The sequence below is a fragment of the Chenopodium album genome, chromosome 16 (genome assembly GCF_948465745.1).
Source record: "Chenopodium album chromosome 16, dcCheAlbu1.1, whole genome shotgun sequence".
Classification (NCBI taxonomy): domain Eukaryota; kingdom Viridiplantae; phylum Streptophyta; class Magnoliopsida; order Caryophyllales; family Amaranthaceae; genus Chenopodium; species Chenopodium album.
Window position 1 is genome coordinate 30,531,362 of NC_137849.1, and position 26,368 is coordinate 30,557,729.

General features: G+C 32.7%; 3 protein-coding genes across 3 annotated transcripts; 2 read left to right on the top strand and 1 right to left on the bottom strand.

Moving 5' to 3' along the window:
• The first annotated feature begins 1,936 nt into the window (after positions 1 to 1,936).
• On the top strand, positions 1,937 to 5,458 carry LOC145586357 (elongation factor 1-gamma 2-like). Its single transcript, XM_081643167.1, has 8 exons — positions 1,937 to 2,044; positions 2,129 to 2,178; positions 2,892 to 3,041; positions 3,128 to 3,188; positions 3,272 to 3,324; positions 3,447 to 3,548; positions 3,636 to 4,131; positions 4,705 to 5,458. The coding sequence occupies exons 2-8, from the start codon at positions 2,170 to 2,172 to the stop codon at positions 5,082 to 5,084; spliced, it is 1,251 nt and encodes a 416-aa protein (XP_081499293.1). The 5' UTR covers positions 1,937 to 2,044; positions 2,129 to 2,169; the 3' UTR covers positions 5,085 to 5,458.
• A 7,573-nt stretch (positions 5,459 to 13,031) lies between these two features.
• On the top strand, positions 13,032 to 16,535 carry LOC145585101 (elongation factor 1-gamma 1-like). The gene is made up of 7 exons (XM_081641840.1): positions 13,032 to 13,090; positions 14,085 to 14,234; positions 14,321 to 14,381; positions 14,465 to 14,517; positions 14,628 to 14,729; positions 14,826 to 15,321; positions 15,944 to 16,535. Exons 1-7 carry the CDS (start codon positions 13,082 to 13,084, stop codon positions 16,321 to 16,323), a joined length of 1,251 nt encoding a protein of 416 aa, XP_081497966.1. The 5' UTR covers positions 13,032 to 13,081; the 3' UTR covers positions 16,324 to 16,535.
• A 365-nt stretch (positions 16,536 to 16,900) lies between these two features.
• On the bottom strand, positions 16,901 to 24,760 carry LOC145584062 (agamous-like MADS-box protein AGL11). The gene is made up of 8 exons (XM_081640999.1): positions 24,568 to 24,760; positions 20,837 to 20,912; positions 18,634 to 18,695; positions 17,866 to 17,965; positions 17,725 to 17,766; positions 17,580 to 17,621; positions 17,219 to 17,379; positions 16,901 to 16,973 (listed from the first exon to the last, which is right to left on the bottom strand). The coding sequence occupies exons 1-8, from the start codon at positions 24,747 to 24,749 to the stop codon at positions 16,901 to 16,903; spliced, it is 738 nt and encodes a 245-aa protein (XP_081497125.1). The 5' UTR covers positions 24,750 to 24,760.
• Between the last annotated feature and the right edge of the window lie 1,608 nt (positions 24,761 to 26,368).

Below are 26,368 nucleotides of genomic sequence, written 5' to 3' on the forward strand. Positions count from 1 at the left end.
ATATAGCTAGCCAAGGCCATTGCCGCAAGGTAAGACTCGGCCACAAGCTCAACATGCCTAGCATGGCCGAGCATGCCTTGTGTGCATCGAAAGGCCAGCATGGTTGGCCGCGCATGCTAGGCGAGCCAGCAACCCCAGCCACACCATCGCAAGGCTAACAGCAAGTAATTGCTCGCTGGGTCTCGCGCATGGTCATTACAGCTAATTGGGCTCAGCTAGCGCAAGCAACGCAGCAGCAACAACCCGCATTGCGTGCGAGGCCTGCTGGCTGTGCGTGGTGCATGCTGGCTGGCTGGCAAGCCCAACCGAGCACCAGGTTGCCAGCGAGGCACGCCTTGGTGCCCAAGGCTGGGCGCCAGCTGGTGCGCGCGTATTGACCGCTTGTGGGAGCCCGATTTGTGAGGGTTGCTTGGGGAGCAAGGGGTGGGTGGTCCCCCCTTGTGGTCCTCTTGCCAATTGTTGTTTGTTGATTCATTTGGCTTTTAATTTGATTTTTGAATTAAATTAAATTGTATTTTGCCTTTTTACCAACTCTCCACATTGATAGGAGATGGAACTTCAAGGGCTCCTTTGCCTATAATACCAATCATTTGGCATTGGAAAAGAGCACTTGAGTTGTGAAATTAAAGGGTTTCTATTAACTTTTTTCCCTTACTCTTAAGTGGTGTTAAATAAATATTCGATTCGTTTTATCAGATATTCAAAAAATCGATGATTTAACCTAAAGTTTCAAGTATCGGATTTGGTTTTAGGATTTCTGTTTCGGATCATATATCCAATATAAATTTGGAAAAGTTGGTAAAAATAATCCCAACTTTCGCTCATTCGCTTTAAATAATCTCAACTTTCGATTATTTTAAGATAATCCCATCAACTTTAAGGGTCATTCGCTTTTTTTGGTCCCAATTAACCGATAACCTGTTAAAGAGGTAATTTATTTTTGTTTAGGGACACGTGTCACCACGTGATTAGTCAAATTTTTTTAAAAAAAAAAAACAAAAATAAAATCAAAAGAAAAGCTAAAAAAATAATTAAAAAAAAAAACATCCTAACCCACGATTACCCCTCCCCAGCCACCCTGCCGGAGGCCGCCCTTCTACAGCCACCTTGCCGGTTGTCGCCCCTCCCCAGCCGCCCTGCACCCCTCCTTTTCCACCTTTTTGCTACACCCAACCACCTTGCTCCTCAAACCACCTCCCCGAAACCACCTCTTCCGATACCCACATCCCCCAAACTCGAAACCCCCATTCCCCAACTTGCCAAACTCGGGATTATTAAAATATAATCCAAAGTTGGGATTATTAAAAATTAATCCAAAGTTGGGATTATTTAAAGCAAATGGGCGAAAGTTGAGATTATTTTTACCAATTTTTCTTATAAATTTTTTATTTTTCAGATCGGGATTTTCAAATTGGACAAAGATTATAATTTTTTTTTCCGAAAATTTTAAAAACCCAATTTGAAAACCTTGTGATCTAATTCAGAAACCTGATTATTCGAAAATTTCAAATTCAATTCGGATCGCATTTTCTCCGATCCAAAATTTTCAGACATACGGATTTTTAAGTTTGATCGGATTAGGTATCCGAAACTTAACAGTTGACTACTCTCAAGCTTTTGACTTGCGAAGATGACTTAAACTTTACGAGGTACTGACTTAAGGCCTGTTCTAATTTATTGAAATAAGCTGAACTTAACTGGATTGGACTGAACTGAACTAATTGGAACTGAACTGAATAGAGGTAAAATAAATTGTTTATGAGAAAAGAAAATTAGGAGCTGAATTGAAATGAACTAAACTGATTAGAGTTGAATTGAACTGAAATTAAGTTGAACAGAACATAACAGACTATTAAGACCTTAATAAGGTCTTTCTTCTTACCTAAAAAAAAAAAAAAAAAAAAAGGAATAAAGAATATACGGTTTAAAGTAGAAACCCTAAAAACTACCGATTGCAAAAGCCTAAAACCTCTCGCAGCCTCCTTATTCTCATTCTCTCTCTCTCTTCGCAACTCCAGAAGCTGTGCCTGCGCAACCCCCTTAGGTATTTTCTCTCTCTTCCATTTTCAAAACCCTAAATTTTTTCTCAATTTAATCACTGAATTTCTTTTTTTCCCCTTTGATTCAGATCTTTCTTCTCTATTGGTGTCGCAGTCTCAGTCCAACATCATGGCTCTGGTTAGTTTTTTCCATGTTTGATTGTTTTACATCATCGCTGAATACAATTAATTTTGCTTGATTATGATTTTGTTACTGTTGTTAATTTGCTGCTTTTGGTTTCATTTTGGATCTGTTAATTTTGATTTTTGTAGCTGATTTACAATTTAGCTTGAATTTTGTTTGTTATTTGCTGAGTTTTGTTTGAATTATCGATTTGATATTACTAATGATAAAATATTGATGATTTGAATTTATCGGTAATTCGATGTTACCCTTTATAAGGGTGTTTTCATTTGAATTATTTGAGATTTTCCCTCACCTTTTTCGATTATTTCCTGTTGATTGTACATTTTTTAGGAGTAGTGCGATTATCGATTGCATGTTTTTTATTTATGTAATTTCGTATAAGAATTTTATTACATTAAACTTTAGTATAGCTAATTTTTGGATCGATTTGCAATGAGTTTCATTGAGATTTCTATGTTATTTTTGATTCTTTTTCTAAGATGTTGATCAATACTGATCACTGATATGATTAGCTAGCTGTATTTGTGTTCCCATTTTTTATATAAGCTATTTCGCACTCTCCGTTTGTCAAAAGTTGCATTCTTTTTCTATAAATATGTGAATTGAATTATACGAATTTTACCGCCAAATCGGTTCAGTTCATTTGCAATTCGCTGTATATGTTAGATTATTTATTTTAAATCCGAGTTTTTTCTTCTCCTCAGGTCTTGCATACCGGACTCCCAAATAAGAATGCCTACAAGGCTCTTATTGCTGCTGAATACAGTGGCGTGAAAGTCGATGTGGTCAAGGATTTTCAGATGGGTGTTACTAACAAATCGCCTGAGTTTCTTAAAATGAACCCCATCGGCAAGGTAGCCTATCAATCTTAAAGGGCATTATTTTTCTTTGCTATGAAATGTTGTGTAATTTTTGATATAAGAATTGCCTGTTTTTTCAGGTTCCAGTTCTGGAAACTCCTGAGGGTCCTGTATTTGAGAGTAATGCCATAGCTAGATACGGTGAGTTTGTACTGCCTCTCTCTTGATATGATCTTTATCTCATCTAGCTGTACTTTTTTATTAATTAAAGTCGTGTTTTGCAGTGACAAAGCTGAAGGCTGATAATCCTCTCTTTGGCTCTTCGCTAATTGAATATGTAAGATTGAACTTAAGCATTTGGTTTATTTATTTTTCCAAATGCAGTTGTAATGCTACTTTGCATGGATGACTAAAATCATTATATGGTCTTTTGATGATGTATATATTTCTTTTTGATAGGCCCACATTGAGCAGTGGATTGACTTTTCAGCCACTGAGATTGATGCAAACATTGGTCGTTGGTTGTATCCTAGACTTGGTTACGGTGTACATCTTCCTCCGGTTAGTTTACATAATTGTATTTTTAGAATGAGATCTAGATATTTTTATAGACGCATTAATTAATGCAACTCTTCTGTTGTTTCGAAGGCTGAGGAAGCTGCTATCGCTGCATTGAAGAGGTCCCTTGAAGCATTGAGCAAACATCTTGCTTCCAACACTTTTCTGGTCGGAGACAGTGTTACACTGGCTGACATTGTCATGACCTGTAACTTGTTTTACGGATTCCAGCGAATCATGACCAAGAGCTTTACTTCTGAATTCCCTCATGTTGAAAGATATGTCTGGACTATGGTTAATCAGCCAAACTTCAAGAAGGTGTTGGGTGATGTAAAGCAAACAGATTCTGTTCCAGCTGTAGCAAAGAAGCCAGCTCAAGCACAGCCTGCTAAGCCCAAGGCCAAGGAGGAGCCAAAAAAAGAGGCACCCAAGAAGGTAGAGGCACCTGCAGCAGAAGAGGAAGAGGCACCCAAACCAAAGGCAAAGAATCCACTTGATCTTCTACCCCCTAGTAAGATGGTACTGGATGAGTGGAAGAGGCTCTACTCCAACACGAAATCCAATTTCCGTGAAGTTGCAATTAAAGGTATTGTTTTTGTGTTAATTACCTCCTTATCTTGGCTTTGAATCAATAAGGTGGTTGCCATCATACTAATGAAGATCCTTTTTACCTTTGCTTTATTTTTTGTCATTCTATAGAATCTATATACCTTATTCCTGCTTAACAGTTTCGTTTTTTTTAGCTGACAGTTTATTTAGGCATTCTCGTCTATTGTTATGAACTTGCCTCTGCCTTCACCCTCTGAATGGCTTCCTAAGTCTTGAGAATCTGATTTGAACCTTAGTTTTCTGTTTTGCATCCTTCCCTCTTATTTTTGTTTTTTGGGTTAAGGACGGATTTCTTGAAAATTATAGAAGTTTTTTTGTTGACATGTAGCCAATGTTGGGAGTTTTACGGTAGATGGTTGTTTTGGCTTGTATTTGTTTTTTGTGATACACTAACAATTGTATTCAGAATACCCTTGAAATTTGTAATGTGGATTATTGTGTACTTTATTTTAGAAACATTGTTGAACATGTTTTGCATCAATCACTTTTGTTAGTATTCAATGCTGTTATGCACAATAACTTTCTCATACTTATCTCCATGTTTTTGCAGGATTCTGGGATATGTATGACCCAGAGGGCTACTCTCTGTGGTTTTGTGACTACAAGTATAATGATGAGAACACTGTCTCTTTTGTGACCATGAACAAGGTTAGTGGGTTCTTGCAAAGAATGGATCTTGCTCGCAAGTATGCATTTGGAAAGATGCTGCTGATTGGATCAGAGCCCCCATACAAGATCAAGGGTTTGTGGCTCTTCCGTGGACCAGAGATCCCTCAATTTGTGCTTGATGAGTGCTACGACATGGAGCTCTACGAGTGGACAAAGGTTGACATCAGTGATGAGGCTCAGAAGGAACGTGTTAGTCAAATGATTGAAGATTACGAGCCTTTTGAGGGAGAAGCTCTTCTTGATGCCAAATGCTTCAAGTGATTCAGTCGCGTCCTTAATGCTTAGGATATGTAGTTTGTTGGTCTATTGGTTCATACTCGTTCCATAGATTATGCTACCGTCCCCATTTAATTTTGCCTAGAAGTGTTTTTATTGACTTTTTATTATTAATATTTTGGTTTCGTCTTTTTAGACGATTTTGCGGAAATGTTATCTAATGACAGCAATATAGTGGGTCATTACGAGCTTACCATGAATACGTCTTGAAATGACTGTTTATAACCTATTCGTGTTCTTTTATAGTAAATGTCATGTGTTGAACGTAACATTTTGAACAAATTGCATGAGAATGTTTGGTTTGGTAAATAGGTGATCCTGATTGATTATTATGTAATACCAGCGTTTATGTTTTCTTAGTTGGTCATTTGTGTATGTTTTCGTTTGCTGACCCATTGTTTTATGTTGACCGACTATTATTCTGAAAAACAAGTGTTAAATTTCTTCCCATAAGCTTTGAATAACAATTTCCGGGTGAACTGGTTCCAAGTTGCATACTTCTTGTTGTATGCCTTTGATTCACTTGCATGGAAGATGGAACTAGTAAAAGTGTAATTAGTTGAAATTTTGTCAGAAATTTCAACTAGTTGAAGATAACCAACTCAAACTTTCGGACGTTGATTGGGTAATGTCCGGGGCGTTAAATCATTGATGGTCATTTAATTCGACCAAAGCTAAGAGGGGTTTTGTTGCCTTCAACTCAATCGGTGGTTCTCAAGTTGGTATATCGTTAAGGGTTTCAGAATCAATTACCCATCGAATTAAGGAGCTACGGCTATTCTTAACGCCACCGTCAAAAGAAATTTCGTTAATTGTAATCTCGACGGTAAAGAAATTTCGTTAATTGTAATCTCGACGGTAAAGGTGAAGTTAGGACTAGGGTTTCCCCCCTTAATCTAAGGGTCGATCAAGGTGCGGCGGGCTTCTTACGGTGGCCTTGACGACTTTTGGTGGTGTTCGTTTCTGTCGGTGAGGTAGTTATGAGTACTCTTTGCTTCTACTAGACTCACGAGCTTTTATGTGATGTTTGCTAGTTTTTCTTTCTATGGTTTTATGTTTAATTTGTAGTTCTTGTTTTGTCCTGAGTTAAGCATGTTTTTATTGCACTTTTTGCGTGTGTTGTTGTTTGGGCTTTTAGTTTTCAATAATACTCTTGCTCTGTCTGAATTTGAGTTGGAGTTTTTTAGGGTAGTTCTAAGGTTGGGGGTTTTTGAAGTGTTGTTGTATTTGGAGTCTAGTTGGTCGGGATTGTCCCTGGTTTTAGGGGTAGTAAAGTCCAACAACACCTGGGTTGTTGGCTTGATGGTCCTTCTAGTTGCCTTGTCAGGGTGGGACTATGTTATGGGGAGTTGTCACAATGAATATGTGGCTCTCCTCATTGGTTTGGGCGATTTCCTATGCGTTTTCCAAAGGGTGGAGTTTTTAGTGCAAGCAGAAGGTTTTCCCTGCGTTTGGTGTATGCAGGGTAACGATAACTTTGAGGGGAAAGGTTTGTTTGCTTTGCCTGTTGCTTTTTGGGTGTGGGATGATTTGGGTGTTCATTCAGTTACCATCATCCCATTGTTGGTATTGGTGATGACAAAGTCTATCATCATTAAAAATTACAACCTTGAAGGAGGCTCCCCATCTTTAATGTTTGGGGTAAGTAAAGTCCTCCATTTTCTTGCATTCTCTTCGGGTAGAGTTGCAGGAGAGGAACCTGCATTAAGATGTAAGGTTTCTCATGGAAGAGTCGATAAAAAATACGACTCTTTGGTTTGGCTCCCGCACTCTTAGAATGTAGCTATGATTTCAGATCCCTAAGAGTGGAGTCGTGTCACATGTTTCTTCCAGCAAGAGGGTGCTTTCGACTTTTGGGTGTTTCGTCTCTACACAACTTCCATCACAAACTTGCTCAGGTGACATTGCGAGTTTCGGTTCCCTTCTTCGGTATCAGCTTGCTCTCTCTGTCCATCTCAAGGGTTTTGGTTTGTTTGGCAACTTTTGGTCCAAGAAAAGGGTTTGGTAAGATCTTTTGGTTATTCAGGCTCCATGGTTATGGGTATGATTTATGTCGTTTTTGGTTTAATCATTCACTTCGGTTTCCCTCCACTAGTAAGGGGTTGTTTCGGTGTGTGAGCTTTGCAGCACTACACATGGGTTTTCGTTTGGTGTTTGTGTGTTTAGCTACTTTTGTGTGGTTGTTTTTAGTTACTCGTTTTAGATCTCTTAGGATGTAATTTTCTCTTTATTTATATAGTTCTCACTGTTAAAAAAAAATAATTTTTTTTTTTTTTTTTTTTTCAATAGAACTCTTTCCCAACCAAATTTCAATTTGTTCACCTTATTTTCACTTATTTGAGGAAAAATAAGTTTCGTTGAGGAAAAATAAGTTCAGATGATAAGGGTTGTCCGAGTTCAAATTACAACTAAAATAAATTTTAATATGTTTAGATAAGTTCAGATAAGTTAAGGAGGTTTTTTTTTTTTTATTATTTTTTTTTTAAAGTTAAGTTAATTCAGACTATTTCAAATAAGTGAAAATCAGGTCAATAAAACACACCCCTTTTTATAAATTCTTGTGGAATTTGTGCATACTTTATTAAATTGTAGGTTTTCAAAAGATTAGGGTCCCCCCCTTTTTTTAAATTGTGATAATGAGTTGATTTGGTGAATTAAATTATGTAGTAATCATGGTTCCATTCAAGGATTTGAGATAATGAGGGTGTGACTCACCATCCTGTTGCAATAGAAGACTTCATGGGCCGTGGTGCCATGGTAGAGAAGATTGAAGATGAGAGGAGTCATACTATGTACTATGTAATAGGGAAAGGGGGAAAATAGAAGAAACGGGATGGGAATTAGGAATAAAAAAAAAATTTGGACGTGATCTGCGAATGGTGAGTCAACTTCGGAACAACCCAATCTACGTTGGAAAGTTAAGGTTGGTTGTCATCAACATAGAGGCCGACCCGGTTGATCAGCCTGATTAACCAATTGATGTTAATCAGCTGCTTCTGTGGGCCCTCTTGAGCAAAAGTCAGCATATTTTTATTGATTTGTACCGCTGCTGACATGGAACATGCTAACAACGATTGACCTTAAAATCTAGAGTAGATGTGGTAGATCGCTCAGTTAGCTCAAAATCTATCGACATTCCATTGCCCATCTCTGTAAGTTAATTTCTTGCTCTTCTCCTTTAATTGTACTTTTTTGTGATAAATTTTAGAGCTGTGTGAACTTTATTAATATTAGCTGTACCCGGTTTGTAACCGTGCTAATGGGATCTGCAATTGCTATAATTTGATAAAGTGGTGTGCATTTCACATACAGTTAACGTCTTCCATGTCAACTGGAAGCGTCTGCCATGTCATTCATCCGTTTTCCCCTCTAACAATCGATGCGACCATATTGCCCCCAACTTTACCAGGAAAAAGACATTTTTGCCCCCTGATTAACTGATTTCGCAAATCAGTCTGATGAACAAGAATTTCCTCCATCAACATAAAAATGTTAGAATCAGGTTTTAACTTTTCAAAAATAACTAGATGAATCCCATGCGATACACGATTTGTTTGTATTTTTATTACAACTTATATTTTTTTCATATGTTTGAGATAAAATTTGTTACTTTTTTTATTATTTTTTTTTTTGAGGAATATTACATTTTTTTTAACAAAAATATTTCATTAATTAAAAGTCATACGACATCTAAAATAGAGATTCGACGTTAACAAATACATAAGATATTGAATCAAATAAAATTTTCCTTCATAAAAACTACAATCGTCGAATAGATCTTGTACTGTAGAGCATCTCCCGCTTATATCGCTGGAAAATATAGCCTTGTTGGAGAGACAATCTAAAGATCCTTTGTAGTCATTAGGATGTTTTCCTTCTGATTCATCTATCTGTATTCGAAAACTTGATAACTTTTTCACCAACAAAATAATTTCACGACAATTCATTAAATCTAATATCATGGATTCAAAACTAAGAAATTCCTCCCCCGAAAAGAGGAGATAAACCTTGTCTTTCGAAGGAGGTGGAATAACCCTTGTCTTTCGAAGGAAATCAGTCTCCCTTTCTTCAGAGGGAGAAAAGTTCCTCATAAAAGGAGGAAGCATTATTATAAACCTAAAAAAACTTAAAAAAAAACAAAAATTAGGGCTTTCCACCAGTTAAAACCGATGAAAGTCCCTTCAAAATTCAACAATGGAGGCTAGGGTTTTGGAGAGAGGAGAGAGTCGGGACGTGTTTTTAGCGAGGCGAGGAATATTACTCTATTTATTCGTTGTACGTAGTATATTGTATTATCATTTAATATTTCTATTTTATTTATTTTAAAATAAATTGTGAATTTTCTTTCATTCGTTATATATTTAAAAATCATGAGATGAAATCAATTAAATATTTTATTATAATCACTTGTCATATTTTCATTATTTTTTTTTATCTAATCCAATTTTTTTTAAATATCAATTGAACGTGAATTTTTTTTTATATAAAGTTTAATAGTATTTTTTTATATATATATGCAATAAAATAAATTTAGGTTAAAATTTTAATTTAAAAATAGTATTTTATTTTTAAAAAATTTAAAATTTTAATCTTATGGGGTGCTTTAAAATAACAATCTTTCATAGCATAATCCTGTACGTAACTCTATAACATACTAATCCTACATGGCAATCTAATATTTTTTTAAAAAATCAAAATCCCTATTGGCTCACTATTGGGAAAAACTCCTCGTTATATATACACTAGTTTAGTACCCATGCGATGCCCGTATTGTTTATTAAATTTTAAAATAAATTTTTAATATATATATGTCAAATTTTAAAATATATCATTGATACAATTGATGTGCTTTTGCGACAATTTGTTATCTAGTAGGCATGTAATGACTAATAATAATATTGGTGAAAAACAAAAATGTTTGATTAAATACATAAAAAAAATAAATTAAAAAATTAGCAAAAATTAAATTAAATAAAAAAAAATATTCAAAACTCGTTGGGTTTACCCGAACCCAAAACTTTGGGCAAGAGTTGAACAATTCTTGGCCTGTAACCTGAAGTGACCCGATCCGAGATGACTCATGACCCGACCCTGATTGATAGGTCTACATAGTAATAAAATTATATAAGATTGTAAAGTATATTATTTTAACCGATTAGTGTGTGTGTGTGTGTGTATATATATATATAAATGGATGTTATACGTTTTGAACTATTTCTTTCACTCCAAAAAATATTACGAAGTATGATATAAAAAATAAATTTATATGATAATTTTTTAGAATTATAATCTAATTTTTTTTAATATAATTATAATTCAATATATACATCCAAAATATTGGTATTTTATTGAAAATAAAACTCTAAACAAACAATTTTATCCTAAAATTATATCCATATTTGATTGAAAAGAGATTTCTAGACTAACTTTTTTTTAATCCTATGAAGTCTATCTAAATATATCCAACGTGACACGATATTTGGGAAAAAGTTGGAATGCCAAGTGTCACTGTCTCGTGACATCTAAAATATTGGTATCTTATTGAAAATAAAACTCTAAACTAAATATTTTATCCTAAAAGTCTATCTAAATTTGATTGAAAATAGATTTCTAAACCTTTTTTTATTTTATTTTTAATCCTATGACTCTATCTAAATCTATCCAACGTGGCGCGACACTTGGCGAAAAGTTGGAACGCCAAGTGTTATTTATTAAATTTTAAGATAAATTTTTAATCTATATGTCAAATTTTAAAATATATCATTGATACAAAATTAGTTAGGAATTGATGTGCTTTTGTGACGATTTGCTATCTAGTAGACATGTAATGATTAATACTACTAATAATGTTGTTGGAAATGTTCGATTAAATACATTTCAAAAATAAAAAATTAACAAAAAATAAATTAAATTAAATAAGTGTTCAAAGCCTGTTGGGTTGACCCGAACCCAAAACTTTGGGCAAGGGTTGAACATTTCTTCACTCGTAACTTGAAGTGATCTAATCCGAGATGACTCATGACCCGACCCCAATTGGCAGGTGTACATATTAATAAAATTCTATTAGATTGTGAAGTATATTATTTTAATTGATTAGTATATATTATTAATGGATGTTTTACGCTTTAAACTACTTCTTTCGCTCAAAAATATTATGATATAAAAAATAAATTTTGATGATAATTTTTGAGAATTATAATCTAATAATTTTTTTGAATAAAATTATAATTCAATTTGTACATCTGAAATATTAGTATTTTATCGAAAATAAAACTCTCAACTAACAATTTTATACTAAAATTCTATCCAAATATAATAGAATTCTAAATTAACTTTTTTATCTTATGAAGCCTATTTAAACATATCCAACTTGTCGCGACACTTGGCGAAAAGTTAGAACATCAAGTGTCGCTGCCTCGTGACCTGGCTAAAAGTTTAGCTTTATTTCGACACGCAAATCGAAACATTAGTTTAAATGAACAGGGCGTTATTGGATTTTTCACCATATACCCATGAGTATTTTGTTTATTCATCATATACCCGTGAACTTTTTAAAATTCATCATATACCCCCGAGTTTTTACAAAAATGTACCATATACCCTTGATGACTATTGATTGTTAACTTTATCAATCATTAAGTTAATTATGACCTGAAACCACCCTAAATACATTCCATTACCTTCGAAATCACCCACATTTCTTTTTTCCATCCCCAAAACTACCCCAAATTTTCTTTTCTTATCCTCAAAATCAATCATACAGATATGGTTACGGAGATTTAGAGTGGTTTCAGGAATTGGACAAAGGAGAGGAGTGGTTTCAGGGATGGAATGAGAGATTTAAGGTGGTTTCGATGTATAATTAATCAAATTCCACTCATCTTGTTTTCAATCGGGGTATATAGTGAATATTTGTAACAATTCAAGGGAATACGGTGAATTTGAAAAACTTTATGGGTATATGGTGAATAAACAAAAAACTCAGGGGTAGATGGTGAAAAAACCGATGAATTTAAGTAAATTGCCTATATAACCCACCTATTTGAAGAAGGGGAGACGGTTAAATTACTTATTTATTTAGCTTAACCATGGGAATTTTAAAATGCGATGGTTGATGGGGGATTTTTCCGTTGTGTGGCCGGAGTTATTCGAGTTACTCCTGACCGACTGGGTAACCCCTCAAGTAACTTTAAGTCCTAACTGATTAACCCCTCGAATAACCCCTGATTAAGTTATTCCTGATCGAATAACCCCTAACCAAACCCCTCGAGTAACCCCTAACCGAATAACCCAAGTAACCCGGGCCACACGATGTGACTAGCCATATACTTCATCCGTTTTTATTTAGTTGCAACACACCCATTCGGCACGCATTTTAAGGAAGATATTAGACTAAGTAAATGGATAAATTAATTTACAAAATTTTACCACCTATAAGAAGAAAGGGATAAGTTGTTACGGTTTAAATTTCATAGCTTAATTCATTCGTTTACCTAGTTTAATCACTTCATCGAAAAACGTGATAAAAGGTGTGTTGCAAGTATAAAAAAAACAGAGGAAGTATAAAAATTTGTTTAGGATCAGGTACTTTTAGTGGAACACAAAAATACTACTCCATCCGTTTTTAAGAACTTGCTCTATTTTCTTACTTAGAAAGCTTTTACAATATTAAATTAATTTCTCTGACTTAGTGGACCCACCATGATCATATTTTATTAATTTCATATTCTCTCTGTACCAATTCTCTCCACTACTTTTTTTTTTTTTTTTTTTTTTTATAATTTTTTATTCTTCCACCTACCCCACTGGCCCACTACCTCTATTTTTTTTTATTACTTTCTCCTAAAACTTCGCGCGTGAAGAAATAGAGCAATTATTTAAAACGGAGGGAGAATTACCTTCTATATAACACAAAAAGAAGTTTTTACAGTCACTCTGTTTTCTCTTTGATTTAGAACTTCGTTTCAATTCAGTCTAACATCATGGCTCTGGTAAGATTTTTTTTTTTATACAAAAAAAAAAAAAATTCCGCTTTTGATTGTCCAAAATAATGAATTTAATCGCCGAAAATAATTAATTTCGCTTCATCATGATCTTTTTAGTATTATTTATTGGCTGCTTTTCGATTTGATTTTGGATCTGCAAATGTTGAGTTTTTATGAGTTCAGTTACAAATCATCTTGAATTTTGTCTGATTTTCTGTGGATTTTGTTTTGAAGTGTTGGTTTGATGTTACTGATTATATACTAATAGTGATGTTGATGATTTATTGATTTCAATGTATTTAAATATGCGATGAAAACGATGTTTCAGGTTTACATTTGAATGATTTGAGGGTTCTTTTATTTTATTTTATTTTATTTTTTTGTGATTTTCCTGACCTTTTCGAACTTGGCATTGCTTGATTTTGTTGATTGCACCTAATTTAAGGAGATTAACCTCTAAATTTGCTTGTTATTGCATTGCATTTTTCTATCAATTTATTAAATTTTTCATTGAGATTTCTGTATTATCATTTGCAACTTTTCATGGGGTGTTGTTTTTGTTCAGTTGCTTAAATGCTGATCTCTACTATGCACTGATAAGTGAGGAAATTCAAGTGTATCGCCGTGATAAACTTGGATTGCAAATCTAGTAAAAATTATGTAAATAAGTTAAAAATCATGCCCATAGCATAACATAATTTTTCGTAATAAAATCAACAAGTTTTCATTAAATTCGATACTGACAATAGTTGATTTTAGTACGATAATGCCATGCTAAGAGGGTATATATTTGTTGACCCACTTGATGTGCAATTTTTGTCTATGTAGGTGATACTAGTAATAAGTTTGTCAATATTTGTGTTCCTAATCATTAATATCGGCGATTTCACATTTTCCATTTATCGCGTATGATTTATACCACCAATGCATTGGCATTTGGTTGTACATGTTAGATTGTTTTTACTTTTTAGACATTGAAGCTTTTTCTACTTATTTTCAGGTCTTGCATACATTCCTTCCTAATAAGAATGCCTACAAGGCTCTTATTGCTGCAGAATACAGTGGTGTGGAAGTCAATGTGGACAAAGATTTTCAGATGGGTGTTACCAACAAATCGCCTGAGTTTCTTAAAATGAACCCCATCGGCAAGGTAGCCTATCAATCTTAAAGGGTATTATTTTTCTTTTCTTTGAAATGTTTCGTATAAGTTTTGAAGTAAGAATTGCCTGTTTTCAGGTTCCAGTTCTGGAAACTCCCGAGGGTCCCGTATTTGAGAGTAATGCCATAGCTAGATACGGTGAGTTTGTACTAGCTCTCTCTTGATATGATCTTTATCTCATCTAGCTGTACTTTTTTATTAATTAAAGTCGTGTTTTGCAGTGACAAAGCTGAAGGCTGATAATCCTCTCTTTGGCTCTTCGCTAATTGAATATGTAAGATTGAACTTTACAATTTGGTTTATTTATTTTCCAAATGCAATTGTGGTGCTACTTAGCATGGATATTATATGGTCATTTGATTATGTATATATTTTGTTTGTTAGGCCCACATTGAGCAGTGGATTGACTTTTCATCCACTGAGATTGATGCAAACATTGCTCGCTGGTTGTATCCTAGACTTGGTTTCGGTGTACATCTTCCTCCGGTTCGTTGACATAATTGTATTTTTTTAAATGAGGTCTAGATAAATAGATATATTTATAGACGCATTAGTGAATGCAGCTCTTCTGTTATTTTGAAGGTTGAGGAAGCTACTATTGCTGCATTGAAGAGGTCCCTTGAAGCGTTGAGCAAACATCTTGCTTCCAACACTTTTCTTGTTGGAGACAGTGTTACCCTGGCTGATATTGTCATGACCTGTAATTTGATTTATGGATTCCAGCTAATCATGACCAAGAGCTTTACTTCAGAATTCCCTCATGTCGAAAGATATGTCTGGACTATGGTTAATCAGCCAAACTTTAAGAAGGTGTTGGGTGATATAAAACAAACAGATTCTGTTCCAGCCGTAGCAAAGAAGCCAGCTCAAGCACAGCCTGCTAAGCCCAAGGCCAAGGAGGAGCAAAAGAAAGAGGCACCCAAGAAGGTTGAGGCACCTGCAGCGGAAGAGGAAGAGGCACCCAAGCCAAAGGCAAAGAATCCACTTGATCTTCTGCCTCCTAGTAAGATGGTACTGGATGAGTGGAAGAGGCTCTACTCCAACACCAAATCCAATTTCCGTGAAGTTGCAATTAAAGGTATCGTTTTTGTGTTGATTACCTCCGTATCTTAGCTTTGAATGGACTAGGTGCCCTAGGTGGTAGCCATAATACTAAAGGACTTGTGTCAGATGATCCCTATTTCCCTTTGCTTTATTCTGTCATTCATTCTATAGAATCTATACCTTGTTCCTGCTTCACAGTTTCTCGTTTTAAGCTGTCAATTTATTTAAGCATTCTCGTCTATTGTTATGAACTTGCCTTTGCCTTCACCCCCTGAATGGCTGCCTTAGTTATCATCATAAACTGATTCGAGCCTTAATTTGCTGTTTTGCCTCCTTCTCTCTTATTCTTGTTTCCTGGGTCAAGGACGGATTTCTTGAAAATTGTAATTGAAGTCTGAATAGCTGGCCTTGTTTGTTGACTTTAAACCAATGTTGGGAGTTTTACTGTAGTTGATTGTCTTGGGTTGTTCGTTTTTTTTTTTTTTGGATTATACACTGGCAATTGTATATGGATTATCCTTTGAAATTTGTTATGTGGATTAATGTGTACTGTATTTTGGAACACTGCTGAACGCATGTTTCATCAATTACTTCTGTTAGTGTGTAATGCTGTCATGCACGATAACTTTCTCATACTTATCTCTGTGTTTTTGCAGGATTTTGGGATATGTATGATACAGAGGGCTACTCTCTGTGGTTCTGTGACTACAAGTACAATGATGAGAACACTGTCTCTTTTGTAACCATGAACAAGGTTAGTGGGTTCTTGCAAAGAATGGATCTTGCTCGCAAGTATGCATTTGGAAAGATGCTGCTGATTGGATCAGAGCCCCCATACAAGATCAAGGGTTTGTGGCTCTTCCGTGGACCAGAGATACCTAAATTTGTGCTTGATGAGTGCTACGACATGGAACTCTACGAGTGGACAAAGGTTGACATCAGTGATGAGGCTCAGAAGGAACGTGTTAGTCAAATGATTGAAGATTGTGAGCCTTTTGAGGGAGAAGCTCTTCTTGACGCCAAATGCTTTAAGTGATTCAATGGTGTGCTTAATCCTAGGTAGTCGTGTAGTTTGTTGGTCTACTGGTTCATACTCGCTCCATAGTTGCTGCTACATTCCGCATAGGATTTTGTTTTAGAAATCTTTTTTCTTGACTCTTTATTTTAAATTTTCTGTTTGGATTTCTGCTTTTAAATGATTTTGCAGAATCTTGTGATCTAATGACAAGAATATAGTGAGTTCAAATACCTTACCACAAATACATCTGGAAATGACTAATTTATTACATATCTGTGGTTTTGTTGTTAATGTTATGTATTAGTACAATGTGAGCCAGATTTACGGCACCGAGGAGTGCCGAAAGTAATGAACAGCTTAATTGAGTCTGTATTCTCTGTAAAGATTGTAATATCAGCTTTATGTTGGTGGCTGATCATTGTACATATAACCTGGCTATTATTCTAGAAAACAAGAGGTAACAATTGTCAGGACCTTTAAATAAACAGGTACAGTAATTATCAATCGTGTTTGCTAATTTAAACGAGAAAGTTATATCTTAACTCTTATTTTAGGACCTATAAGTAAGAAATTAAAGATAGAGCAATCCTTGTTTCTACAACAAACACCTTGAACGTCTAGCCAGAAGCTTCAAGTTCCATTTTTTGTCTGAACTAGTTCTGAGCTGCCTGCATTTTTTTGATTCACCTGCATCAGAAATTACTACTGTCAAATCTGAAATTTTGCGTTATTTTGACATGGTAAGCAATTTAATGTATCAAGTTATGAGTTCTAACTCGTATGAGGTACTACAACTAGATACACACTTTTTAATAACGTTTCAGACTTTAAGTATTATTGACATTTTAAACTTACCATTAGCGTATATAATTACAACACAACTCTAATAAGCTACTTATGAGAAGATATGTACCTTAGGTGAAACAGCTTCTTCTCAGAATTATTAGCAAATTCAGAACAATTCTGTAGCATGTTTTCTGCAAGTAAGTGATCCCGTGGCACGAAAGGATTAACAAAATCCAAAGTCTCACTTGCTATCATGTTTAGCTGTTGGAGCCTCTCAACTTCAGCTATCTGAAATTCAAACGTATATACGTAGTAAATGTAATAATCGGATTATGATTATACACATAAAATCATATTCTGAATTGTACCCTGCTATGACAGTATCATCTTATCCATCATGTATGTTACATCTTAGTATTAGTACTCGTATTAATATACAAATGAAAAAGAAATTATAGAATTAGTCTCATGCCATATTACATACATACCTTAGCTCGTAGAATCGAGTTTTCATTCTCAAGCTCTGCCTCCTACAAGATTATATGATTAAATCAGGTGTTTATAAGTAGGGAAAATATGTATTACTAAGCACATATTGAATGGTATAGCTTGTAATGTAATCTCCTGCATTACCCTTTTCTGACGGAATTCGATTTCAGCAAGTAGCGCCTCATGCTGTATTAGAAAAGTAATGCAAACAATGTTAACAAAACTTGACACTGAATAATAAATGCAATGTTCAATCCAATTCATGATCATGCATAAATGTTTCACCTTTTTTGATCTAATTCTTGAGATGCCTCTTTCAAGTCGATTCTCAACTTGCTTCAACTCCTTTACAGTCAAGGAACTCAAGCATTCACCCATCAGATTTCTGTTTAACAGTGATATTTTTAGTGAATCAACCATATAATGCAGAACATAATTAGAAGCATGGTATAAATTCACTATCGCGTTGTGATTCTTGATTATTAATTCTGGATAGAGATCATGTTTTATTATATAAGTTTTTTAACGAGACTAAACATTTATTAATTAGAAGCATGGTATAAATTCACTATCGCGTTGTGATTCTTGATTATTAATTCTGGATAGAGATCATGTTTTATTATATAAGTTTTTTAACGAGACTAAACATTTATTTACAAAAAAGTTCAGTACAAATTTGCTCTGATTTTGTGGCATTGAAACTCTTTCAATTCTTTGTTCATGTCAAAACTCTTCCAACTTTAAAGTTTGTTACACATTTTTTTGTTCTTGTTTGTCATCAACGGGTTTCTGATCATTCCGTAAACTAATTATAATCATATCGATCATGCTACACCAGCTTAAGACATAAATTACCTAAGAAAAGACTGATATACCAACAAACCATAGGCAAATAAAATGATGTATCATACCTTTTAGAGTTTTGCATCATCTGTTTTTTTTTTTTTTTTTTTTTTTGACAAAGAGAATTTCATAGATAAAGAGCAAACTACAACCTAAAAGAAAGAAACTAAAATATTACTAAATACAACACACAAACTAAAACCCTATTACCTGTTAGAGTTTTGCATCATCTGTATTTGGTTCCTCAACTTAGCGGATTCGTGTTGGTAATACTTCATACAACAAAAAAGAATTAACACATTTCAATAGTTTGAATTGTTTTTTCCAACATTCTCAATTACTATAATTAATCATGAAAATTTAAATGCACAAATTATAGATTGTTTTGAGTAGTACATACACCCTTAATTATGAGCGCTTATCACCCGAATTATGTACAAAGGTGAGTGTAACGATTAAGTATTATGGCACGGAGGGATTATATAAATCAATAAATATCTCAAGTTTCTTTATAAACGTGTTTAATATCTATGGTACATATATTAAATCTTCAAAATAATGCATACTCGTGGATTTGCCATACCTAAAAAAAATCTAACTAAATACAAGCTCAACTGAGATTCTATCCAAAAAAAACATGTAATTGATTATTATCCAACTACTAATCAAAATCAGGCAAGAGTAGTGTCTCAAAGTAGTATAAGTAAGACAAACTATGAGATAGCGTAGAATATCGGAATCCTTAGCTTTAAAAACCTTGGCTATTTTCCTAATTTCCTATGTATTGTTTCTTCATTAAAAAAGGAAATTTTGAAAAATACCACAATGTAAAGTAGCCAATTTTTACATTACCACCTTAAGGTTTTTTTTTTTTTTTTTATTATATCGTAACACCTAGTTTTTTCCAAAATGTTAAAAAGTACTATCACTTTTTAGGGTGATGTCATCATGGGGCCCACGTGTTCATTTTCCCTCTCTTTCTCGTCGATTTTCCTGCCTTCTCCCCTCTTTCTACCTATTCATCTTGAAAATTTGGTTTCAATTATCTCATTTTCGCAAATTAGAGTATTAATTTCCACGATTAAACCTTCATCAAATTTAATTGAGTAGTGTAATTATGGTTTGGGCAATCAATTTGGGGGTTTTGCAAAAATCAAAAAATTAGGGTTTATGAAATGATTAATTGAATGAATTTCTAGACAATTATAACATGTAATTGGGCGAAATCTTGCAAATTTGATTTCAATTTGGGGGTTTTCTCAATTTGGAAAATTAGAGTTATTTGTTGTTGTCTTTGAATTGAGAAAACCCCCAAATTGATTTCACTAACCCTAATTTTCCGAATTGAGAAACCTCCAAATTGATTTCACTAACCCTAATTACACTTATTCAACCCCTTGATTTTGAAATTTCAATTCGTTGAAGGTTTAATTGCATAATTTAAATACCCTAATTTGCGAAAAAAAGATAAATGAAATCTTTTGCAAGATGAAGAGATAGAAAGAGGGAAGAACAAGGGAAATCGAGAGAAGAGAGAGGGCGAAAATGAAAGGAAGGCCGTTTGTGGGATCCATGATGACGTCACTCAGAAACGTGGTGGTAGTTTTTAGCGTTTTGGAAAAAACTAGGTGGTATAATATAAAAAAAAAAAATAAATAAATAAATAAAATAAAATAAAATAAAAAAATTGAGGTGGTAATGTAAAAATTGGTACTTTAGATGGTGGTATTTTTCAAATTTTCCTTAAAAAAATAGTTTAAGAATATATAAGAGGAGCCATTGTTCCTATTACACCTCTTTAATTGTCTTAATTAATAGGTGAATCCTAACCATCACAAACAATTGTTTTTGAATTCGTAAGCTAGTATTAGATTACACTAAGGGTGCATTATGTTCACCTATAAAAAAAAATTTCAAGGCTAATTAAATTTAATTAGGACTAAACATGTCCAATCAAATGTAAACATAAGGTGAAAACAAATCATGACTAATCGGGTTTAATAAGTTCGATACATAAAAGGAATGCACCCTGACTTTTTTTTTTCTTTTTTCTTCTTAGATTACTTAGCTTGCTTGCATTGTATCTTGCAGCCTCAAGTATACCAATTATGTGATCATAATAATATTGTACAGTAATACAAAGTACATAAAATTTGCAATTTCAGTAACAAAATGTAATATTTTTTTTTTTTTAATTTTTATTTTCTAAGAACATGACCTAGTTCATTTTTATTTTGCATATACAATAAATTTTTGCAAGACATCTAAGAAAGTTGTTCAATTTTATCACATTCTTGTGTATTAGTCCAAACTCAACAAGCATGTATCGCGAAAACGTACAAAAACTAAAATATGATTCAAAACAGGTAGAAAAAAAAAAAAAAATCTGAAAAACTAAGGTAACTAAGCTTACTTGAGCATTAATCTCTGTAACAGTGTTTGTACCATCTGAATTTGCCTTCTTGTATTTCTCTATTGTCGACCTTATGCTAATCGCGATTTCAGAATGACATGAAACAATTAGAGGAAAGAAATTAGATGAAGGGTTCAAATTTTATATATACATCTCAAGTCTCAACTACATTTCTCACAAATTGCCATCAAAACATACACATTTATATATATGTACCAAAGTTAGTCATACTCATGCATTTATTTTTCTACTCACTCACTATTAACAAGCCAATGTAGGTAGAATTCGACGACATTTAATTGCTTAGATATCAAATGTATATAGCGATGTAGAGTCTTGTTAGATTGAGGTTAATATGTACTCCGTATTTTTAAAATATCAATTTTTTATCTTTAAACTATGATAGTTATATTATGTGATAGTGATATAGAGTTTTGTTAGATCTAGGTTGTACATTGGAGAGAGGCCAGATAAAACTTAACTAGGCCTTGTTTTTTGAGCTAAACTGAATTAAAGTAGAAAAATAAACTAAGTTGAGCTGAATTGAACTAAAAATAAGCCCAAGGTCTTTTAGGAATAGAAATTTTGTCAAAAATAAGTAAATCTTTGATCGATCTTCCAAAATAAGCAAACCTTTTGATTAATTCAGAGTAAGTTGACCTTTATGGGGTATTTTCTCAAAATAAGTCACGACCGGTTTCTTTTAAGTGTAACCGGTTGTTTGGGTTGCTTATGCCACATGTCATTGTGTGGTTGGCCAATTTTTAAAAATTAATTAAAATGTATTATTTTAATTAATTTTTAAAATTTCGTAAAATTTTTTTTTTTAAAAAAAAACACTTTTTCAAGATTTAAAAAAAAAAAACAAAAAAACCTTAATTTTTTATATACCTCCGGGGGATGTGGTTTGTGCAGTGGCTGACGGGGATGGGGGTGGAGCGCTGGTATGTGATGGGTTTTTTTTTTTTTTTTTTTTTTAATTACAATTTAATTAATCATCAAAATATAAAATAAGAAAAAAAATTAATTAGAATTAGGAAAAAAGTGACCTATTTGGTAGGTTGTAGGTCATCTGACTTATTTAAAGAAAATACCCAATAAAGGCCAACTTACTCTGGGTTAATCAAAAAGTTTGCTTATTTTGGAAAGACCGAGCAAAAGTTTGCTTATTTTTGACAAATTTTCCTTAGGAATATAGGATAACAAAGTGCTTCATGGAACTTTTCTGCCATACTCTTTGAAAAGAAATTTTACAATCAAGAAGGAATTTCTCATTTGTAAAAATAAATAAATAAATAGATAAAACTCTAAACTAACAACTATTCAACTTTATTTAATTTTATACTTATTTCAATCTGGAGGATATATTTTTCTAGATGTTTTAAAGAAAAAGTAGTGTCTCCTTAGTTAATTAGGTTCTTAATCAAATTATAACCCCTATAAGGTAGATAGGTAATCTTTAATGAAAAAAATGGAATATAGGAAATGGTTAATTTCAAAATAAAGATTATTTTGGTTAAGGGTATTTTGTAATATTTATTTGTTTATCACCTCAATAAAGACAAGGAGTAGTTAGTGGGGGGTGGGGGGGGGGGGGGGGGAGGGGGGGAACAAGCAAAGAGTGAGGAGCAACAGTGATAATAATTATTATGATTTGTTAAGCTAAAAGAAGAAAGAAAAATATCCAAGGAAAAAACCTTAAAACAAAGCAACAAAGAAGTAATAATATTGTAGCTTTTTTCGTCAAAAAATAAATAAATAAATATTGTAGCTTCACTGAAAGAAGCAAAGTATATGGCATGCATGTCTACCAAACCCAAAGAACAGGAAGAATAATTAGCCAAGCTAGTTCTACTTAGCACATAAATAGAAGGTAAAGATTAAACCCAAAATCATTGCATCAAATAAACACTTGGTACGAAGAATATATATTATATGGTTAATTCTGTTTTGGTGAAATTTGGTTGTCACTTCACTTCACTTCACTTAGGCATTGTCACTTTTGTTCATTTCTTTTTACTTGAATTGTCATGTTATATGGCTCTATAGTTTTGTTTATTACGTACAATATGAATTTGTTCAAACTTTCTAACTTTTGATTATAGTTATTGGCATTACACTTGCAGTTATACCTCATACACTGGCGTCCGGCCGACTTTAATGAATTTAACCGTCAAAACAAAATTACAGCTTTAACAATTAGTATCTTTTGTGCTATGATGCCAACCCCCACCCACCTCCTAAATTAGATCAACTTTACGAGTATATAATAAAATCTAATACTATATTAACTTTTACATTACCCTATGCCTTTTGAAATTATGTGCCCAAACAATTATCGTGATTATTCTAATACACAAGCTAAAGAGTAAGTCCTAAAAATTTCTTGATATATTTACATGGATCGGATTATTAAACAGATTAGGCTATAAACAATTTTATCAATATAAAATCATTTCAAATTTGAAGCTATGAACATCATTAATTAATTGTCCTAAAGCTTAAGTAAACATATCTAATGTCCCAGTTAGAGAGTGAGAAAAAGCACAAGTGGTTAGAGCTTCTTTTCTGATTTCATGAGATCTTGATATCGATTCTCATCATCTTCCCTTATGGGTCACTAAACACCAAAAAAATATAATGTCTCGGACTCTCAGTAAAGGTCAAGCTTGGTCCTAGAATTCCGACCTATGAATTAGTGGACGGACAACCTTACTAAATATTTCCACGTATGTTTACAAACAATTCTTCATTACTTCTAATTTATGAAGCTTAGATCTTTTACAAACATTTTCCACTAAACAAAGCATTTAAATCATGAAATAGAATGACTTGTAAAAGTAGAAACCAATTAATTAATTAGCCAATTGACTAACTGATCGATCCATGCGAAGTGGATGAGTTAAAGCATAGGATAGAAATAGATTCGAATATCAAACCTCTTTTTTTTTTTTTTTTTTGTGAAATATATCAAACCTTTATTTTAAGCTTACTTATTGCTATTGTCAAAAAAAGAAAAAAAAAAAAATTAAGCTAACAGCTTACTAAATAGATTGATATATCAACACAAACCTAGGTAAAGTGATTATATAAATAATGAAAAAAGCCAAATTGTAATACTTAAAAAATTGAAGGGTATTTTTTAAGTTGTTTAACATTGTTGTAGGCTATTCATATGTATTAAGATCCTTAATCGATTAATCGTTAACTAACAAATCCAACACTAACAATGATTAATTTTCCCCCCTCAAAAAAAAAAAAAAAAAAACAATGATTATTTTTTGTACAATTAAAAAGCTTAAACAAGTTTTGAAATGAATGACAATATAAGAAATAATTAGTTTGTTAGTTATGAAGACATATCCTTGTTAGCTTCAGAGATTAATATGAGCAAATTATTGTCTCCTCTCCCAAAAAATAAATATAAATAAATATCCATTTTAAATTTCAAATTACCAACTTTCGTAATTAAAAAAAAATGCCAACTAAAAACAGAATTAAAACCATATATTGACTATTTGACTTTATTAAATTCATCTAATTTAAAGGAAGAAAATTTTATTAATATCTACGAACTTTATCAATAATCAAATTCATGTTAAACCCTAATTACCAAAGACTTAAAATTAACCCAATAATCCCATCTTTTGTAACAATTCTCAAACACAACAAAACAGAAGCTGTAAAACAAAGTAAAAAGGGCAAGAAAATGAGTGATTGTATGTGTGTACTTGTTGTTAGAGAACTCGTAAACTCGGCCGCGGCTAGAGAAGACGATGAGGGCAATTTCAGCATCACAGAGAACAGATAACTCATAAGCTTTCTTCAACAATCCATTCCTTCTCTTGCAAAATGTCACCTGTCGATTTGTCGTGTTCTCTATCCTCTTTATCTCTATCTTCCCTCTCCCCATTTCTGATTTTTCTTCTTTCTCCTGCACTTAAAATAGTAGTAATTCAACATGGTATTTTCAATAATTATAGAAATTTTGTAACATTATTCACAAACAAACAATCTTAATTTGAGTTGATGGAGTCCAAATCTTAGCGGAAATTCATGATTATACTAATTTCTTCACAGTAGTAAAGTTGTTCAAATAAATATATTTTCAATAAATAAATAAATAAATAAATTTTCAAATAAATAAATAAATAAATATATTTTCAGCATAATTAAGGGTAGTAGAAACTCTTTTCTTAGAGTTAATAAAATTTATCACCCTTTAAAATTTAAATTTTTTCCAAAAAAAATAAAAATAAAATTATAATACAAAAACTAAAAACAAACTCTTAAGATACAGTTTAGATCTTCATATGTTTTTTTTCTCAAAAAAAAATAAAAATAATATGTTAATAGTAAAAACACGCATTCTTATTACTTAATTATAAAAATAGCTCAATTTAATTAAAAAATAATGTACAAACTCATTTTTTTTCTCATACAAAAGCAATCCGAATCAACGAAATTATAACATGAATTTTCTCAAATTCTACAGGTTAGATTAAAAACCACTAGATCTATTTCATAATTGATAATATTTAAGCCCCCTCAAAAAAATTAAAATAAATAATTTGTGTATAAATGAGCTCATGAGTATATATGATATATGTAACCTGATAAATAAGATCAATCTCATCATGCATATATTAATAGTAGTTACACACTTACACTTACACATGACTATAAAATACTGACATAACACAAATATACACAATAAGAGTAGATCTAATAATAGACATTTTAGCTACTATTTTTAGAAGAAGTAATCAAAATTGAAATTATCAAGAAAATGGATATTTTTATATATTTTATTTACATACACAATTTCTAAACAAATCTGCAAAACTAGAAAAATCACCTTTTATTTTAATAATTTTATAAAAAAATTTAAAAATTAAAAACAAACCTTGGGAAATGAAAATAAAAAGACTGATTATTGTAGAAGAAGTGAGAGTTTAGAAGAAAAAAAAGAGCTCAAATTTCAAGGAGATGAATGAAGTGAAAGAGAAGGTAGTATAAAAATGTTCAACCCTAAAAGAAAACGACGTCGTTGAATGAAGGAAAATAGGGATGGGGGAATGGGATTCTTTTTCCTAAATGCATGCAAGGTGGCGTACAGGTTAAGGACCGGAGGTAGAGTGCTTTGCAGGTGGAATTCTAACTATTTTTAGCAGTTTTTGCTTTTTTTTTTTAAATGAGATTACTATTTTACCCTTTTCATGGACCCTTTGAATTTAATGGTATATGGAGATAAAACAGAAATTGTAATTGTGGAGCAATAATTGATTATAATTACAATTCATTCATTTGCTGACCAAAATTGTATATATAAATTAAACTTTTTTTAATTTTTTTAAAAAGAAAGGTGAAGTGATTATGTATGTTTGGTGTTTTTTTGAGTTCCGACTATGTAATCGAAGAAGACGTTCGTTAGTGTTTTTTTCTTTTCATCCTAATTCGACCTATAAACATATAATTAACTTTTTGCGAACTTTGTTTGTGCCTAAGGTAATGACCTAAACGGTTTCAAAA